At 47.9% G+C, this 20,253-nt stretch overlaps 1 protein-coding gene across 1 annotated transcript; it reads right to left on the bottom strand.

The window, feature by feature from the left end:
- Positions 1-9,433: 9,433 nt before the first annotated feature.
- On the bottom strand, positions 9,434-19,726 carry LOC144135443 (lactosylceramide 4-alpha-galactosyltransferase-like). The gene is made up of 4 exons (XM_077668108.1): positions 19,493-19,726; positions 13,684-13,887; positions 10,710-10,943; positions 9,434-9,871 (listed from the first exon to the last, which is right to left on the bottom strand). The coding sequence occupies exons 1-4, from the start codon at positions 19,643-19,645 to the stop codon at positions 9,638-9,640; spliced, it is 825 nt and encodes a 274-aa protein (XP_077524234.1). The 5' UTR covers positions 19,646-19,726; the 3' UTR covers positions 9,434-9,637.
- Positions 19,727-20,253: the final 527 nt, after the last annotated feature.

Raw genomic sequence — 20,253 nt, 5'->3', positions numbered from 1 at the left:
ACCAAATAGCATCCGAGTTTTGGTTCAAATGCTGACATAATTTGTGTGCAGCCTTAGCGTATTTCATGCATTTCTCTTGTCTTATAAGTTGCGAGTTGAAGTATTGTATTCATATAGTGCACGAAGAGACTTGCGGAGCACTAAGACCCCGGCTCTTACCGTATGCTGCAGTTGCGCATGGCCGACGGTCTGCTGTGGTGCTGGTCCAGCTGCTCAGGGGGCGAACAGTTCCTCGGCGCGCTGAGTGGCCGCGCGACAGCGCTGGCTGTTCTCGGCACTCTCTGCCAAGAAGGACGGTTAATAATAATAATAATTGGTTTTTTCGGGGGAAAGGAAATGGCGCAGTATCTGTCTCACATATCGTTGGACACCTGAACCGCGCCGTAAGGGAAGGGATAAAGGAGGGAGTGAAAGAAGAAAGAAGGACGGTTAGCAAAGCATTAAAAGCGGCAAGTGCAGAAACAATAAATGGCAATGGCTCACATAGACTCACATCTGTTGAAACGAAGAGCCTTCAGCGGGACTTCGCTCAAGATACAAATCCCAGCTGTGAAGCGCACATGAAGTTATGTCTCAAAAATTCATAAAAAATTGGAGAACACTTAAGCTCCGCCTCAAGGGTATGACGCGATAGCGTAGTGGGTTAGGCTTACCATCCTGAGCAGTTTGGGACTTTTGAACGCGTTTTTCATTTTTTCATTTGTTTCAATTAGTTGGTCAATTACAAACTATTTCTTAATTAGCACCATTGAAGCATTGGCTTTCCATTCTGAGCATTCTGACACCCTTGAAAACCCCCTTTTTCATTTTTTCACTTTTTTAATTGCAGTGATTTCATCAACTCTTTATCGTCTATCACACACCAATCAATCATGAATCACTAGAACCACAAATTACCATCATAAGATACCCGCCGTGGTGGCTCAGCGGTTCGGGCGCTCGGCTACTGATCCGGAGTTCCCGGGTTCGAACCCGACCGCGGCGGCTGCGTTTTTATGGAGGAGAAACGCTAAGGCGCCCGTGTGCTAGCTGTGCGATGTCAGTGCACGTTAAAGATCCCCAGGGGGTCGAAATTATTCCGGAGCCCTCCACTACGGCACCTCTCTCTTCCTTTCTTCTTTCACTCCTTCCTTTACCCCTTCCCTTACGGCGCGGTTCAGGTGTCCAACGGTATATGAGACAGATACTGCGCCATTTCCTTTCCCCAAAAACCAATTATCATTATTATTACTCCAGCGCGCATTCGTAACCCAGCACGTGTTGAAAATGAAAATTGGTTTTTGGGGAAAGGAAATGGCGCAGTATCTGTCTCACATATCTCGGCGGACATCTCAACCGCGCCGTAAGGGAAGGGATAAAGGAGGGAGTGAAAGAAGAAAGGAAGAAAGAAGTGCCGTAGTGGAGGGCTCCGGAATAATTTCGACCGCCTGGGGATCTTTAACGTGCACTCACATCGCACAGCACACGGGCTCCTTAGCGTTTCGCCTGCATCGAAACGCAGCGGGTGGCTTACTGATTGGAACAACAATTCAAGACAAAGCCGATTTAGCTGGGAATCCGTGGTAGAGCAGTCGATAGTCACCCTCAGAGCTATTACGCAACGCCCGCCCCAATTTTTATGGGAAAGGGACCGTCTACTGAATTATCGACTTTTTTGTGCCATTGGAAAGTTAAATTGGCTGTTGGGAAAAGGAAATGACGCAGTAACTTCCTCACATATCTCGGGGGACACCTGAACCGCGCCATAAGGGAAGGAATAAAGAAGGGAGTGGTAGAAGAAAGGAAGAGAGAGGTGCCGTAGTGGAGGGCTCCGGAATAATATCGACCGCCTGGAGATCATTAACGTGCACTGATATCGGACAGCACAGGGGCGCTTTTGCGTTGCGCCTCCATCGAAGCGCGGCAGGTTGCTCAGTGGTTGGAGCAACAATTCAAGACAACGCCGATTCAACTGTGGATCCGTGGTAGAGACGCCAATCGTCACATTCAGAGCTATTCTCCAACGCCCGCCCCAATTTCTGTGGGAAAGGGACTGTCCACTTAGTTATCGAAATTTTTTAGGGGTCATTCGAAAGTTCCTTGCCCAAATAAACGACTGTCTGGCTATGGACCCGAGAAAAATAGCAGAACAATTTAAAGGAAATTTTCCATGTGCTAGCCTAGATTTCTCGTGGTAGACAACGTTTGCAAATGCCGACATCGAGAACACGATATGAAATTAGCGCGGATCGCGGTCCAGTGTTAAAAACTGCTGTTTTTTTTTTTCAAGTTGTATCCTACCTTTTTTATAGTAACTATGCGACTCTATAGACACGACTGCTGCGCTGTCTATATAGTTGACGTGCAGTGGCAATACTCACCATGACGTTAATCAATTTGCGAACATTTTGTTAAAAGTACAATTGACAGTACAACTGTGGTTTTAACAAATACTATAGATGATATAAAACTGGCGATATACATCACAGATTCTAGCAACCGCAGCACTGCTGATGGCTGCGCCACTGGCAGCGTAGCGGTAGCCTGCCCTTCTAAAAACATCAGAAGATATGATGAGAAAGCATGGTCAAACCGCGCAAGAAATTTTGAGTATCGTTGTACGAGGAAAAAGTAATTAGGGTTTCTCAAATTTCTTCCAGCAAAAATATACGACATAAAGCTATGCATTGTGCTCAGTCCTATTCATAAAGCGCAGTATATCAACCCTAGGGAAAGTAGCCGGATTACTTGGAGAACCGTGAAGATTTTACAGAGCACGGAGGGACTGTAGTCTTCGACCTGACTTTCTTTGCCAATTTAAAATGTAAATTACTGCTAAAACCCAAAGTTCTGTCCTCGCTTTTGTCATCATAGGGAAATGCGTATCAGAAGAAACCAATATTTTTATGCATCTGTCCGCCAGTATACTGTTTCGTCAAGACGTGCCCTGCAGATGGACAGCCTGGAGAGCGGAGCCGAACGGCGTCTTCGCATGTTAACGATCGAAGCAGTCGTTCCCGCCAAAATGGATTGCCCGCAGAGGCTCCGAGTCACAGCTGCGCGCCCGGATCCATTTCCCGCCAAAACCGAGCGTCCGCAGTCTTTTTGGCAACGAGTCGACCAATCAAGAGAACGATCACCGATTGGCGGAATGAAAAGCGAGCCGTTGATGCCATGATTCGGAAGTCCTAGTGCGCGGCAGAAAAGGATGCGTGGGGAAGAGGCAGACAAAATGAAAAGAAAAAGAAAGGCTCACACGATGAGAAGTCCTCTCGTCGCAATGTTGATCAGTGGAACAGGCCACCTTCGTATTGTTCAAATTTATGCTTCGAAGAGTATCTTCCGTTCCTTCGTCTTCGGTGCATCCCCTCTTCATCATCATCATCATAACCATCAGCCCGATTACGCCCACTGCTGGACAAATGACCTCTGCCATATATCTCCAATTAACCCTGCCCGTTCAGACCGTGATGGGGTCGTGTGGAAACCCAGGGCGCCTGCGTGCCTCGAATTTTCTTGCCAAATAAAGTTTCGCCACCCACCCACCCTGTGCCAGCTGCGGCTGCCCTATCCCCACAACTTCTTAATCTCATCCGCCCTCCTAACTTTCTTCCGCCCCCTGCAAGCGCGCTTCGAGGAATATCTTCCCTCCCTTTTCGGTGCGTACGCTTGTACATGTTACGAAACCACGAATTGGACAAATAAAACTGTCCGATTTTTTAAACTGGTTTTTGGGAAAAGGAAATGGCGCAGTATATGTCTCATATATCATTGGACACCTGAACCGCGCCATAAGGGAAGGGGGAAAGAGGGGGTGAAAGAAGAAAGGAAGAAAGAGGTGCCATAGTGGAGGGCTCCGGGATAATTTCGACCACCTGGGGATCTTTAACGTGCACTGACATCACACAGCACACAGGCGCCTCAGCGTTTTTCCTCCATAAAAACGCAGCCGCCGCGGTCGGGTTCGAACCCGGGAACTCCGGATCAGTAGTCGAGCGCCCTAACCACTGAGCCACCGCGGCGGGCATCCGATTTTCTGCCGAGTCAAAAAATACGACAAAGCCGATCCCAAAATACGACAAATTTCTGTCGTCTTGTTACGACAGATTTTTCTGTAGTATTGCGAATTTGTCTGCTGCGGCAGAACTGGCTTTGTCGTTACAACAGGTGACTGCTCTATACTACAGAAAATTGTGTTGTTACTACAAGAATTTGTGTTGTCAGGTCCCAAAATACTACAGGAAAATAGTTTGTGACAACAGAAAATTTTCTGTTGCCCTTTTGGATACGATCGCCCCCGGGCTGTATCCCGCTACTGCTCAGTAGCTGCGGCTTGTCCTACTTATGTTCTCAACATACAACTACCCTCATATCATTATCAAGGTGAGAGCCTTGATCCGTCCCTGCGCGGTCTTTTAAAGGGACTATGCAATAAATTGAGATTACGTAAAGCAGACGAGAGATAGGCATTTCATCACTCGTCACCCCAACGCAAGAATATTTAAGCTAGCATCAATAACAACGAAGATATAGACGATTAAAAATTACGCTCCTCCTCTCCTCCTCAACTCCTACACGCAGGGCACCAGACAAAAATAAATAAAACAGGTCAGGGACTGGGCCACGCCTTTGAGTACGTCATCAGATGACGTTCGCTTTGCAACTTCCGGTTGTCGCTCCTAGCACCCCAGCAGCAGCGTCGGCGGCGTGGCGGCATAACTCCGGTCTGTCTTCGCCTTCCTGGATTGCGGCGCGCGTCGAGTTTCTTGCTTGTCGTCTGTTGTAGTTAGCAGTAATAAAACCGGGACCTCGAGGCGCGACTGCTCGCTCTTACAGTCCCGATGGGCATCGAGCCCTATGCGTGCCCACGAAGAGCCGTGCGAGTGGCTCCGGAACTCCCGACAGAAGGAGACGGCAGAGGAAAATTCTAAATAAAAAATAAAGCAAATTTATCATTTACACGTTTGCTTATAGGTGAGGTTAGACGAAGCCATGTACCGGTGTCTGATTTATGGCCAGTGAACGCCCTGAAAAAGGTCGCAACAACGACGTATTCATTCCGAGGCGAGGGGTCCTGCGTCGAAGGGCGCCGCCATGTTTGTCGCCGCGGCGGCGGCGAAAACGAAAAATTTGGGCCCAGCCCGATCGCCCTCGCCGCGCCGCTTTCCGCCTCGCTCGATGCCAAAAGCGGCCGAATCCGCTTTAATTATTTTTGGTTTTTGGGGGAAAGGAAATGGCGCAGTATCTGTCTCATATATCGTTGGACACCTGAACCGCGCCGTAAGGAAACGGATAAGGGAGGGAGTGAAAGAAGAAAGGAAGAAGGGGGTGCCGTAGTGGAGGGCTCCGGAATAATTTCGACCACCTGGGGATCTTTAACGTGCACTGACATCGCACAGCACACGGGCGCCTTAGCGTTTTTCCTCCATGAAAACGCAGCCACCGCGGTCGGGTTCGAACCCGGGAACCCCGGATCAGTAGCCGAGCGCCCTATCCACTGAGCCACCGCGGCGGGCTTCGCTCGCCGGATTTGGACAAGTGTGAACGCGCCCTTAGCGTTTCGCCTCCATCGAAACGCGGCCACAGCGGTCGGGTTCAAAATTGAAAACTTTTTTTGACATCGCGGACACCTGAACCGCGGACACCTGAATATATCGCGGAGACCTGAATATATCGGCAAACACCTGAACCGCGCCGTAAGGGAAGGGATAAAGGAGGGAGTGAAAGAAGAAAGGTAGAAAGAGGGGCCGTAGTGGAGGGCTCCGGAATATTTTCGACCACCTGGGGATCTTTAACGTGCACTGACATCGCACAGCTCACGGGCGCCTTAGCGTTTTGCCTCCATAAAAACGCAGCGCCGCGGTCGAGTTCCCGGGTTCGAATCCGACCGCGGCGGCTGCGTTTCTATGGAGGCAAAACGCTAAGGCGCCCGTGTGCTGTGCGATGTCAATGCACATTAAAGACCCCCAGGTGGTCGAAATTATTACGGAGCCCTCCACTACGGCACCTCTTTCCTTCTTTCTTTCACTCCCTCCTTTATCCCTTCCCTTACGGCGCGGCTCAGGTGTCCGCCGATATATGAGACAGATACTGCGCCATTTCTTTTCACCAAGAACAATTATTATTATTATTATTATTATTATTATTACTGACATCGCGGCCACCGCAGTCGTGTTTCGCATTGCGATGGGGGCGGAACGCTAAGGCGCCCGTGTGCTGTGCGATGTCAGTGCACGTTAAATATCCCCAGGCGGTCGAAATTATTACGGAGCCCTCCACTACGGAATCTCTCTCTTCTTTCACTCCCTCCTGTATACCTTTCCTTACGGCACGGTTCAGGTGCCCGCCGATATGTGACACAGTTACACAGTGTTACACAGTTAAACAGTGACACAGTTCAAAATTCTCAAAAATAGTATGGATATTAATAACGGCGGGCTACACGCCTCTCATTAATTAGGGAGCCTAACAGCAGTAGTTAAAAATTAACTACCCAATATTAGTTAACCAGCCTGCTTAGCATGCCTTAGCTGTGTTCTGATGTACTAGAGCGCTAACGATGCTATGACGAAAAAGCGCTCTTGTAACTAAGAAAAGCCTGTTTCAAAAAATTGTGTAAAGTCTTAGGTGAAACACCCTGTATACAGATCACGTCGTCGGTTCAGTCAGGGGCCTGTGCGCCCGCATTCAAGGGAAAAGGAATGGAGATTGTTGTGTACTGTGATTTTGGTGCACATAAAGAACGCCTGCTGGTGTAATTACAATGCAATAGTTCTTTATTTACATAATCACAGAATGCAGGAGGCCTGCAGAAAAAACTGCCGACAAAAGGCCGGACTGACAGGGCCGCGTTGACAGATAATGCAAACAGTTTTTTTTAACATTTGGTTGCAGCAAGAATATATATAAAAATACTGCATTCATAATACCAGACACACGAAATAGCAAAGGAGAAATGACTGAACACAGGATTCTGTAAAGAACGAGATCTCACCTGTGAAAAAGCGCGAATACAATAACTACAGTACGAAAGATCAAAGGAAGAAGGAATTGTGTCTTGACAAGACACAATTTCAGTAAGGAGAGAGAGAAGATCCTCAGTCCGCTAGCCAAGGTACCTACAAGTCTACTTGTCTCCGTCAATTACAAGTACTCCATATTCAGAACGTCGTGCGGCGTTTTTAAATACAATGCTCTTCTGTTAAATTTTTTTTTTGTTGAGTAAACTGTTAAGCATTCTGGTACTTTATTTTGTACCATTTGTTGACCATACATTGTTGTCCTTACTTTTTCCCCTTCCATGCTCCAAAATTACGGGTTTTACAAGGTTCCACTTTATTTTGCACTTTTGCTATTTTTTGAGTGTGACCATTGTTACATTTCGTTTCTTTGGGCAGTTTGCAAAGGTGGTGACCATAACAGTTTGTTGCTTGAGTAACATTACACCTTATGAATATAGTTAACACGTGTGGAGGTGCACTGGTGCATTTTTTATTGCCCTAATTTATTTATTTGGTTAAGATACCAGCAGAACCAGAAGGCATTACTGCGAGGGGGAAAGAATACATTACATATGCCTACACTAAATTACAATGAAATTTCTTTTTGGATACTCTATCTGAAGTATCCGCCACTGTGGCCCGCTTTGCATTATAAAAATCTTTTTGGCAAAAAGAGCTCTTCATGGTGCATGTATTGTGAACATTTTTGGTTAAAAAAAATGCAAATTACACCCTTGGAAAATAATGTACATCAACATGTGCACGGAATGTACAAATTGCATGCACTGTTATCACGCACATGTAATAACAACAAAAAGTTCACCGAACACAACTATATATGCATGGGGGCACAGCTCTTGAAACTGAATCCTCTCAGGGCATATCTACTCAGCTGTTTGAAAACGCTTCTGAATACATTCAGGGAAAGATAGGATAATGCCAAACGAATTTTGGGGCAGAATTTTGAAATGATTTTCTCTCTATTTCAAACCGTTGTCCCTACAAAATTATTTGGCCTGAATCTCATTTGTGAGGAACATTTGCTGCAAGTTTGTTTATTATTAGTTTGAAATATGCTTGGTTTATGTTTACTGCAATGCTAAAAAAAAATAACACCACTGCCGCTCTGAAGCCGGCGTCTATGAAAAGAAGTAGGAATTAACCCCGACATTAACCCCTTTTTCGAACCATGTCGCCGTGCCACTCAAGGCTGAAGGCAGGCGGTGCAAGTTTCCTCAAGGCTACATCTAGGATAGCAATCTCGCTTAAATGTACAATAACGCAATGGCCTGCAAATATGTAGCGTATATTGGATATTTTGGCATGAATGAAACATAGGAACCAGGTTTTGAAGAGGATCCGGAAGTTTTCTTTTAACCAGCCGCTTAAGTCCCTTAGGACGCTTTCTCACCACTCGTCGCACTGGGAGCGCGATGAATGCCCTGAACATCCTAATGCCCCTTGTGCATCACGTGCGATGCTCGGCCAATCAGTTTGCATTCTGCGTCTTTTCGATATTTGTGAGCAATGCGCTCGCATAGCACATCCCTTCGCTGGCTTGAATTTCAGCGATGCAGCAGAATCCACAATGAAAAAGAAGCAACCAATAATGGCAGGAGATTGGAAGGAACACAAGACAAGGGCGGTCTGTGTATTTCATCACCCTTAAAGCATGACCTCACAAACATAAAAGTCCCTGCAGCAAGCGAGAATATCGCTAGCATGGCACAAGAAATACACACAAAAACAAGCGTGAAAGACAGTTCACAAAGCGAAGATGGGAACGTGCTTGTGTATACGAGTTGCTTCCAAAGATAGTCTGAATCACAGCTGCTTAGGATAGAGTTCATGGAACAGTTATTATGAACAAGCTTGGCGAAGCAAAAGTGTGCTTCAACAACCACACAAAATGTGCAGCCTGATTACAACAAAAACAGGCACGGTAGAGTAATAACAAGCAAGTTCACTGAACACGATCCCATACATCAGGATAGAGCTCTTAAAACTAATCGTATGGCACCTTCACGTGCTGCCTCTAATGTTGGGCGGCATGGTAGTATGCTGCCAGGTGCGAATACATCTGTTAAAAACCATCAGATGGCAGGAGCTGCCTGTCTTTGGAAAAAGATCACAAATACCAACGCGTTTGGAATCACCAGCGAAGACCGTTTTCGTAGCCAAATGTTAGGCTACATTGTATAACGGAACAAAAAAATATTTTCTGAAAGCACAACCTTAGTAAACATGTACAAATCACTAAATCAGGTAGACAGACCCAAGGTGGGCCGACCGTAGCCCAACTAGAAAGACCGAACAGGGCGGAGAAAAGAATTGTGGGACGGAAGAAAAATGGGGTCGACCGTAGCCCAACTAGAAAGACCGAACAGGGCGGAGAAAAGAATTGTGGGACGCAAGAAAAATGGGGTCGACCGTAGCCCAACTAGAAAGACCGAACAGGGCGGAGAAAAGAATTGTGGGACGCAAGAAAAATGGCCACATAAGAACGCTGTCATGCACATATTAAAACAGAAATAATATTTAAAATATAAAAAATGGAATTAAAAAGTGAACACAGAGGTAAAAAATCACACTGAGGACTGTGTTTTGTTCTTCACAATCCTTTTTGCCTTTTGCAAGGCCGTTTTGAACGCATGCCCTCAGAAGGATCCGTTACGATGCAATGACAGCTGCAGGCTTTTGTTACAGCGGTGCAGCGCCTCCTTCCAGTATGCGGACCCTGGCTGTGCGTGAGTCCTGGAACTCATCTTATTGTACACATGCAAGACATAGCTTTCCTTATACATTTCCTTTGCTTCTTCGCTTGCACTGGCATTGAAGAACAGTCTCCATTCGTTGTAGGGCACTGGCAGAAAATTCCGGTAGTGCAGCACCTGTGCGGAAGGGCACTACGAATAAGCAAAGGTGGCTCGATTGGTGCTTTTCAAACTCTGTGACCCTGCAACTGCACCCTAGGCATGAATACGCACATAGAGAAGTAACAAAAGAGTGAGCTATCCTCTAGTGCACTCGCTTTTATGGAGTGCACTAGGGGACAGTTTACTCCCTTTTTGAGTGCAAAGCTTGTAAACGAAAGGAAGAGAAATATATATATATATATATATATATATATATATATATATATATATATATATATATATATATATATATATATATATATATATATAGCAGACAAGGCAAATGAAATGAGGGGCTTTCACAAACACATTAAGGAAGCCAACAGTCACCGAAACCAAACTGCATAGGGGAATGTTTTTTTAAATTTATAGTGCCAATCAATTGGTTTTAAAGAAAATTACTTATAAAGCAGCAGAAAAATTAACCATGCCGCCGGCGGGATCCGAATCCACGACCTCCGAAGAGCACCGGACGCGATATTCAGAGGTCGTGGGTTCGGATCCCACCGGCGGCATGGTTGTTTTTTCTGCTGCTTTATAAGTAATTTTCTTTAAAACCAATTGATTGGCACTATAAATTAAAAAAAAACATTCCCCTACCTATGCACTTTGGTTTCGGTGACTGCTGTCCTTAATAAATAAATATATATATATATATATATATATATATATATATATATATATATATATATATATATATATATATATATATATATATATATATATATATATATGCGCACGCACGCACGTTCAAAACACGTCTGTTACTTTCAGTAACAAGACAAGACCTCACCTGACAACTAACCAAACTCACCATGAAGTCTTCGCCGCTGCGGCACCAGCGTCCGACCAGCTCCTTAACACTTCGTTTGCCACAGTATTCCAGCGTGACACTGCGCAGCAGAAGAGGTCCAATGGAGGCCCACGCTTGGGGAATGTAGGCCTTGACGACATGGTTCATCAGCTCCAGCAGGAACGGCTCGCCACGGTGGAAGGCCAAGAAACCATTGCTGACCGAGTCACCTTTTTCCAAACGAGGGGCAGATATCTGCGCGTGTTCATGTGTCACGTCATTAAATCTCTCCAAGGGCCATTTCGTATGCCCTGCACCTATTTTTTCGAGCATTATAAGAGCATGCCTGGCTTTATGTGCCTGGCTTTATGCCTGGCTTATGTTAAAAGTCATGCCCCTGTCCTGTTATTTCTATCTTTCTCTGTTTTCGTCTGTTCAGCGCCCTGCATTTCAAAGAAGGTGGAGAAGAAGCAGTTGTAACTGAAGTAGGTATGGTTTTCACAGTACAAGTATATGTGGGTATTTCCCCATCCGTTATTTAAAGGGCCCCCGACCAGTGTCTGAACATTTTAAAAAATCAAGCCCAGTGTACAGACGAGGCATCGAAGATAACCTCTGCAATATACTGGAGCCAGGGGCACCAGACAGCAGTAACAATTCATTTCAAAACCAGTTCGCTCTTCCTTTTAGCAAGCCAAGCTCCTCAAACTCTACGCTGGCATCCCAAGCCTTGCAGATGACGCCATCTTCCAAACCTTCGAGAAATACATTCTATTGGTCTGTCGGTCTGACTGACAGGTGAAGGGTGGACGTAGCCGATGCGTCGCGTTGTCTGCTCGTTGCGCGCACTTGTTTCCATTGCGCTTTTCGTTTTCGTACAAGCATATACAAGCCCACAAAAACAAGATCTTTAGTTTCTTGTTCCAGTTCATGTATGCTTCAGCATGTTCGCTGTGCTGCGCTGTGTCGTGCAGCCTTCTCCTCGTCCGCACACTCGACCATAAACGCTGCTTCTGGCGCGTACATCTCGTCTACACTGCCGCTGTCCTGTTTTTTCTTGGCTCTGTTGAAAGCCACGAACTTAGAAAAAACAAAGAAAAGACAAAGGCACCGAAGAAAGACACAAACACACAGAAACAGGCACACGTGCACAATCTTGCTTTCCGAGAAATGCGGACGGTTCCTGGGTCCGCGCTTCGCTGCGAATTTCAAGCAAAAGGGACTTTTGGGAAGGTCGAGCAGATCGCATCTCTCGTAGTGTGCAGAGAAAGTGCCTCGATTTTTTGTCGTTGGATGTGAACGTAGTGGCTGGAACGGAACCACAATTGGGTACAGATTGCCAAAAGATTATACCCTGAGCTGTATTTTCAAGCAAAAAAAAATGTGGGAGGGGTTTAACCCAGTTCAACCGAGTAGACGTGCAAAAGCTTAAGTTCATTCTTCAATTGGAGGTGACACTTAAGCTCCGCCTTAAGGGTATTACGCACACTAGCTGTAGTTTGTTAATGTACATAATAGCAGAAATAGTCCTTCTCTACTTAACAGTCACAGATGGCGGCGAATCCTCATACAACTACCAGCGCAGTTACGCAGCAGTTAAGTGATGCGCCACTGCACTGGCAAGTGGCTGTTTCTATCACAGCCACCGGTAGGGGTTCTGCGACCCATTTTGCTCTTCCCGAGCAACCTCTCGCGACCAATCAATAACTGAACTGCCACCTGCCTCCCATTGGCTACAGCTGGCGCGACACCCCTCCGAACTTACCCGAGCTCCCTCCCATTGGTTACAGCTGGCGCGACACCCCTCCGAACTTATCCGAGCTTCCTCCCATTGGTTACAGCTGGCGCGACACCACTCCGAGCTTACCCGAGCTTCCTCCCATTGGTTACAGCTGGCGTGACACCCCTCCGAACTTACCCGAGCTTACTCCCATTGGTTACAGCTGGCGCGACACACCTCCGAACTTACCCGAGCTTCCTCCCATTGGTTGCAGCTGGCGCGACACCCCTCCGAACTTACCCGAGCCTCCTCACAATGGTTACAGCTGGCGAGACACCCCTCCGAACTTACCCGAGCTTCCTCCCATTGGTTACAGCTGCGCAACACCCCTCCGAACTTACCCGAGCTTCCTCCCACTAGTTACAGCTGGCGCGACACCCCTCCGAGCTTACCCGAGCTTCCTCACATTGGTTACAGCTGGCGCGACACCCCTCCGAACTTACCCGAGCTTCCTCACATTAGTTACAGCTGGCGCGACACCCCTCCGAACTAACCCGAGCCTCCTCCCATTGGTTACAGCTGGCGCGACACCCCTCCGAACTAACCCGAGCTTCCTCCCATTGGTTACAGCTGCGCAACACCCCTCCGAACTTACCCGAGCTTCCTCCCACTAGTTACAGCTGGCGCGACACCCCTCCGAGCTTACCCGAGCTTCCTCACATTGGTTACAGCTGACGCGACACCCCTCCGAACTTACCCGAGCTTCCTCCCAATGGTTGCAGCCTGCGCGACGCTCCTCCGAACTAACCCGAGCTTACTCGGGTAAGCTCGGGTTAGTTCGGAGCACGGAGTAAAACAAGGGAAGACAAAAAAATTCTTGCTCATGGTTCATGCGTCTGGATTAGTGCTTTTGCACTAAAACCTGGGGTCAGGAAGGACGAAGAAAAAAAAACACAACAAAACACCGCTAATAGCCCCCCCCCCACCCCCCCCCGCACACACACTGAAATATCCCGGGCAACGAAAAGCGAGAAAAGAATACTTTTTTAAGGCGGGGTTAAGCGTAGGCATGTAACGTACTCCATCAGATTTCACACCTCCTGCTAACATCAGAGGACGACGGTGCCTCACAACAATCACAGGGGTAGAAAATATGTTCGGCCAGAGGGCGATCAGTGGCCCTTTAAGACTGAGCAAGACTGCTCCCCGGCTGGGAGCCCCACGTGCCCAGTTGGTAGAAAAGGCATGCATCAGAGCAATCGACGACAGACTTACCGCTGGCGACTGAGAGACGAAAGACGGCAGCATGTCAAGCGGCCGCAACATGACTACGTCGCTGTCGAGGTACACGCCACCGCGCTTGTAAATAACAGCCAGTCGAAGCGCATCAGCCAGGTGCTCGACGGGATAGGCACTCGTGTTCAGGACTCCCGACCGGTACCAGGGCTCCAGCGGTGTCCCCTGGAACTCCTCGAGGGGCTGTCGTTGAGAGTGCAGGGGAGTACATGGAAGCCAATACGGAGTACATGAACTCACGCACTCTCAATGGGCGAGTCTAAAAGTCGTGGCGCAGAGCAACAGGCGTATTCACAGTGCTTGACTATAATGCTGCAAGCTCCATGCCGGACCGAGCTCTAGTACATAAAAATTGTTCATGTTTCAGTTCTTCCTTGCGCACCAAACGCATTCCTGAATGCGCATTTGCATCAGGTGCATGCGTAAATGACAGATGAGATCCTGGGGCTATATTTAAAACCCGCAAGCTTGTGTGGCCGTTACAACTAGTCCCAACATTTTCCTCCATATTTCATTCCTGCCAACCTCAAGGCCTTCAAATTCGTAAAGCCTTCGCGACCGTGGGAGGGGGTGTAGCCAAGTCAGCATACTATTTTTTTTTAATGACGCGTTGCATCGCCAGTGAACGACGCGATAGCGCTGAAGCTTCTTCACACATGGCGTCGCACGTGATGAAACGCACAAACTGCGAACGGCACGTGACGAGGGCATAATTTCGGCGCACTGGAAGAACACAAGCATCACGCGGATTGAATCGAGGGCAGCACGCATTTGTTTCAAAGCCTTGCCGGAGCGGCGATTAAGACGCTTAATTTCGATAAGTGAAAAAAAAACAAAGAAATGTCCGTGACAACGCAGTCGTCGTTCTAAACGGCGTGTGGCTCGGCTGCCTGACTGATAAGCGCAGCCAATAGCCACCGCCGCATCGGGCTGGCGGTGAAGCTCCGAAAACGAAACTACGCGGCCAGAGACTCTATCGGCCTAGCACTGGGGGCCAAACGATCATCAAGGCACTTGCAGTTGCGCGCATGTCGGAGGGGCGCCGATAAGCTAGCGATGTAACATGCAGTTCGGGCCTGGTGACGCATATCTGAGCGATCGGTTAGTCGAGCAAGTCATAGCGCGGCACCAATTCGGATGCCCGTCCGAATTGACCGATGCCAGCCCCTGGACTGTGGCGGCAGTCCAGATTATCTGAATTAACTGGGGTTGAGGAGTAGGAACAAACGCTTATTTAGATGCGTCGAATTAACAATGTTTTACTCTACAATGTTCCAGCTGCTGTTCCTAATTTCGCAGATGGTATACATATCCCTCTCTCGTGGCGGCGCAAGGTTACAGCCGGCAGCGTTCTTTTTTTTTTTTACAGAATTTTCAAATTTTTTCACAAATAAAATTTATTTTCCGTAATATTTCAGGCAAGATTTGTAAGGTCGTAATACGGGTCAAAATTCGTACATTTTATGAAAAAATCGGAAGTTAATGATCATAATTGGTTTTGGGGAAAGGAAATGGCGCACTATCTGTCCCATATATCGTTGGACACCTTAACCGCGCCGTAAGGGAAGGGATAAAGGAGGAAGTAAAAGAAGAAAGGAAGAAGGAGGTGCCGTAGCGGAGGGCTCCGGAATAATTTCGACCACCTGGAGATCTTTAACGTGCACTGACATCGCACAGCACACGGGCGCCTTAGCGTTTTTCCTCCATAAAAACGCAGCCGCCGCGGTCGGGTTCGAGCCCGGGAACTCCGGATCAGTAGCCGAGCGCCCTAACCACTGAGCCACCGCGGCTGGCGGGAAGAGTTGGCAGGTATGAGTTATCATGATTCCTTTATGGCATCCCACACGTGAACATACTCGCGAGAGGAGAAAACGTGTTACTTGCACCAGGTAACAGCCGCGCAAAAGGAATTTCCCGTCACACACACCGCCAACAACGCGCCCGGCGTGATTGGGCAGCGCGAAGCTGGTTGCATGATGACTGACTTAATATGCACCGTGGGTTGTGCTGTCGCGATGAGACACAGATTTCAAGAAGTACAGTCAGCATCACTCTTCTGTAGCGCTCGAGCAGTGCATGCAGGCAGTAACAACGAAAATTAGACAGCAGCCCATGATTTCCGGGCAAAGTGCTGTCATCCACATTGCCTTTACGCCAATGTGGCTCCACTTCTGAACAACGGTTGTCTCCAGAACCAAGCAGATGCGATGAGGTGTCACTTTTTTATTTTTTGCAGGGGAGTGCGTCACTCCAGCGCTCTATACAAGGATGACGTAGACTGTACTTTAATAATAATAATAATAATAATAATAATAATTGGTTTTGGGGGGAAAGGAAATGGCGCAGTATCTGTCTCATATATCGGCGGACACCTGAACCGCGCCGTAAGGGAAGGGATAAAGGAGGGAGTGAAAGAAGAAAGAAAGAAAGAGGTGCCGTAGTGGAGGGCTCCGGAATAATTTCGACCACCTGGGGATCTTTAACGTGCACTGACATCGCACAGCACATGGGCACCTTAGCGTTCTTCCTCCATAAAAACGCAGCCGCCGCGGTCGGGTTCGAACCCGGGAACTCCGGATCAGTAGCCGAGCGCCCTCTCCACTGAGCCACCGCGGCGGGTGGGAAGAGTTGGCAGGTATGAATTATTATGATTCCTTTATCGCATCCCACACGTGAACATACTCGCGAGAGGAGAAAACGTGCTTCTTGCGCCAGGTAAAAGCCGCGCAAATAATAATAATAATTGGTTTTTTGGGGAAAGGAAATGGCGCAGTATCTGTCTCATATATATCGTTGGACACCTGAACCGCGCCGTAAGGGAAGGGATAAAGGAGGGAGTAAAAGAAGGAAGGAAGAAAGGGGCGCCGTAGTGGAGGGCTCCGGAATAATTTCGACCACCTGGGGATCTCCGCGCAAAGCGCAAAAAAAGAATTTCCCTTCACACACATCGCCAACAACGCGCCCGGCGTGATTGGGCAGCGCGAAGCTGGTTGCATGATGACTGACTTAATATGCACCGTGGGTTGTGCTGTCGCGATGAGGCACAGATTTCAAGAAGTACAGTCAGCATCACTCTGGTGTAGCGCTCGAGCAGTGCATACAGGCAATAACAACTAAAATTAGACAGCAGCCCATGATTTCCGGGCAATGTGCTGGCATCCACATTGCCTTTACGCCAATGTGGCTCCACTTCTGAACAACGGTTGTCTGCAGAACCAAGCAGATCCGATGAGGTGTCAATTTTTTTCTTTTTTTTTTCGCAGGGGAGTGGGTCACTCCAGAGCTCTATACAAGGATGACGTAGACTGTACCTTGTCTCAAACTTGTATCGGTGAGGTGAGAAAACTTATAGTATGACAGGACAGCATTACCTTCGCTCCATCCAGTGCCGCAGTGAATAGAGAGAAGAAGAGGAAAGGCAGGGAGGTTAACCAGAAGGGTGTTCCAGTTGGCTACCCTGCAACGGGGGAAAGCGTAGTGGGTATGTAAAGGAGGAAGAGTAGAGAAACTTGATTAGAAGCAAGGATCGTCAGTTGATTACATGCATGGTGCAAAGCCACAATCTGTCACGCATGCACAAAGCCCTCCGGAGTCGAAAAAAATTGGAGGGGACACTTAAACGCGCACTAAAGAGGATTCTGAGCTCGTCTTTTTACAGTGGGAACTCGATCTACACGCTCCAGTCATTCTTAGAAACGTCGAATTATTGTCGTGTGCGGCCGAATCTTCCTGTTAAATCAAACTATCTTTAGTGCACCTTTAAGCTCTGCCTTAAGGATATGACGTGATAGCGTTAGAGTTAACGCCATATAGTGGAATTAGTCATTCTCAAATTTACGTTCATAGGTCACTGGGAGTCCTCACACCACTCCTTGCGCAATGGTTAAGCTGTTAAAGGGGCCGCGAAACAATTTCAGAACATTGTTTTGCCCGTTGGTTGCAAAAACTGAGTTATAGTGATGCTATTAGCCTCGGTTGTACCGTGTATGTTCCAGTTTTTTAATGTTCTAATTAGCTCGCAAATACAAATTCATGATGCTGATGGTGTAACCACCCAGTGGCGGCTTTTAGCAGTGAGCCTCTTTAAGGGATGCACCACTGCCTTGCGATGGCAGGCGCTGCCACCAATGGGGCTTGTGAAACCGAAGTTTCCCTTCTCGAGCAGCCTCTCGCGATGAAACATTGATTTAACAGCCACCTGCCACGGTGGTCAGTTTGCCCGCAATCAGATGGGGAGGTTGCGATGATCCCACAAGGTCACGTGATGTTGATGGCCCACCTAGGTTGCTTCTCCAGCGGGTGGCCACCTAGGCCACCCTATTTTTTGCTCACAACGCCGAAACGCCAGCGCCGGATTTTCTGGGTAATGGGGGGGCCTTTAACGCTATCGCATTAACAGTTCTATATATGCCTTGAGGGCTGCCGATCCCTGGGGCAACAGTCCAGTGATTTTACCCTCTGTTAGAGAGCAGGCATCGACACGGTATAGAGCACGGCACAAAGTTTCTTTTGCTGCAGGGCATGCAGTGACAGTGGCACGGGGCATAAAGTCAGTAGAAAACCATATAAACGAACAGTGTCGCCTCATCGCGGTCTCACGATGCGGGGAAGTGGTCCCGACACTGAGTCACTCAACACTCATGATAACGTTGTTGGCCACAAAACGGTTTGTCAATGATATAATCCACGGACTGCTTGTGAATGACAGCCAAAGCCAAGGCGACGGTCCGTTCGCCCGCGGCCCGCGCTTCACGTGTTCATGCGCCACTAAAAACTGGCCTGCGATCCGATGACGTCAAGCGGATGCGACGGACCAAAAGAGCAGACGACGCGCTGGGTGTACCACTGTTGCCAGATTATTTTAAAGCGTTTGGCAACGCTGGTGAAACTGGTTTTTCCTCCCGACCCATGTCTGCGATTGAATGGTGCAGGGACGGCCCTTTGTCCAATTCCTCAATGAACTGGACCGTCTTGCTAGCCGAGTCGATCACTTCGTCACGGTAGCGAACGCACTGCAGCTTGTCAAAACAGCGCGCCAGCTCAACGCCACTCAGCGAGATGCGGCAGCCGAAATACTGGCAAGAGCGGTGGTTGCCAGAGCTAGCACGCTCGTCTTCGCATGCCGCCGCTAATTCCCGCGAGGGGAGAGGCACTTGAACTTCCTTGGTTGTCCAGTCCGCGGGCCGACAGCACGCCTCTCAATTTGGTGACGCACGAACACGTGATGCGCGGGCGGCGGGCGAACGGTCCGTCCTGTGAATCGGCCTTAAACCAGCTGGGCCCAATACTCAAATATAGTTAAAAAAAATAAATTCACGTTTCACTTGCTGCGCAGCATGCAAAATGCGGCGAGGGCTGTTAGATTGTCCGCTCGTGTGTGTTGTGTGAGACGTAGAGGTTATCACACGAGGCGTCGCTCCGCCTCTGCTTCGGCTCGCTGTACACCACCGTCCTAAGTAGCTCGCCACTGCCATTTCTGCTGCACACCGTTCCCTGCAGGTACGCGCGGACTAACCGTTCGCGCTCTTGGTCGCGAGTGCGGCACAAAACAGTAGCGTTCGGCGGTTCGTCCCCTTCCTCGTGGACCGACGTGAAAGAAATGGCGCGTGCTTTTTGTGCTATGTGAAGTTTCACGACACTCGCGAGTCCGCGTGCAACTCCGGGCTTCTGTTGCGCAAGTGCGCAGACACCGGACCACACGATTTCATTCGACACTGCTAACGGCTGTCGCTTAGAAAAAGCATTTCCCGGCAGTCTACGCACCTCTTGCTGTTGTAGAGATGCTTACCGTGATGGTGCTGACGACGACATTCGGGATGGCCCGGAGCATGTCGGCGAAAGGGCCGGAAATTTCACTTCTTGAGTGGCCATCGGTCACTGACAATAAGTGTACCGTCCAGGTGGGGTGCAGCCTTGCAGCGGATTCGACCGCGCAGGCCATGCGCGCAGTGATCTCCCTCCTACCACCGGTTTCAAGGAAAAATATCCGGGAAAAGTTGGCAGTCTTCCGTGGCACAAAAGTTCCTGCGCAAACATCGACACCTCATGAGAACATGTCTATGGAGTCAGCACAGAGTTGATAATGACGAACGACGGTATCCAAATTTAAGAAAAAAGTACAGAAGAAAAATGTTGTAATGTAAACGTTTTCTCTTATTTTGGAGCATGCTTGTTTTTGTATTAGGTTCGTACGATTCTTTTATTTGTCTGTACGTCCTGAGTGTAAATGTTCTAACTTAGACCAGAAACTCGTTTTTTTTCTTTTTCCTTTCCCTTTTGCTGCATATGTATCCAAATATGTTGGCCTGCACGTGGGATGCTGTTGTACGCGAATACATTTGTTATTGCTTTTATCTGTGAGATGCAACACACACACACACACACACACATATATATATATATATATATATATATATATATATATATATATATATATATATATATATATATATATATATATATATATATATATATATATATATATATATATATATATATGTGTGTAAAAACTTGCATTTAACATGACTGAAAAACCTTCACGCTGCCAAT

This window comes from Amblyomma americanum, chromosome 5 (genome assembly GCF_052857255.1).
Source record: "Amblyomma americanum isolate KBUSLIRL-KWMA chromosome 5, ASM5285725v1, whole genome shotgun sequence".
Lineage (NCBI taxonomy): Eukaryota > Metazoa > Arthropoda > Arachnida > Ixodida > Ixodidae > Amblyomma > Amblyomma americanum.
This window is presented reverse-complemented; position numbering and strand designations above follow the sequence as displayed.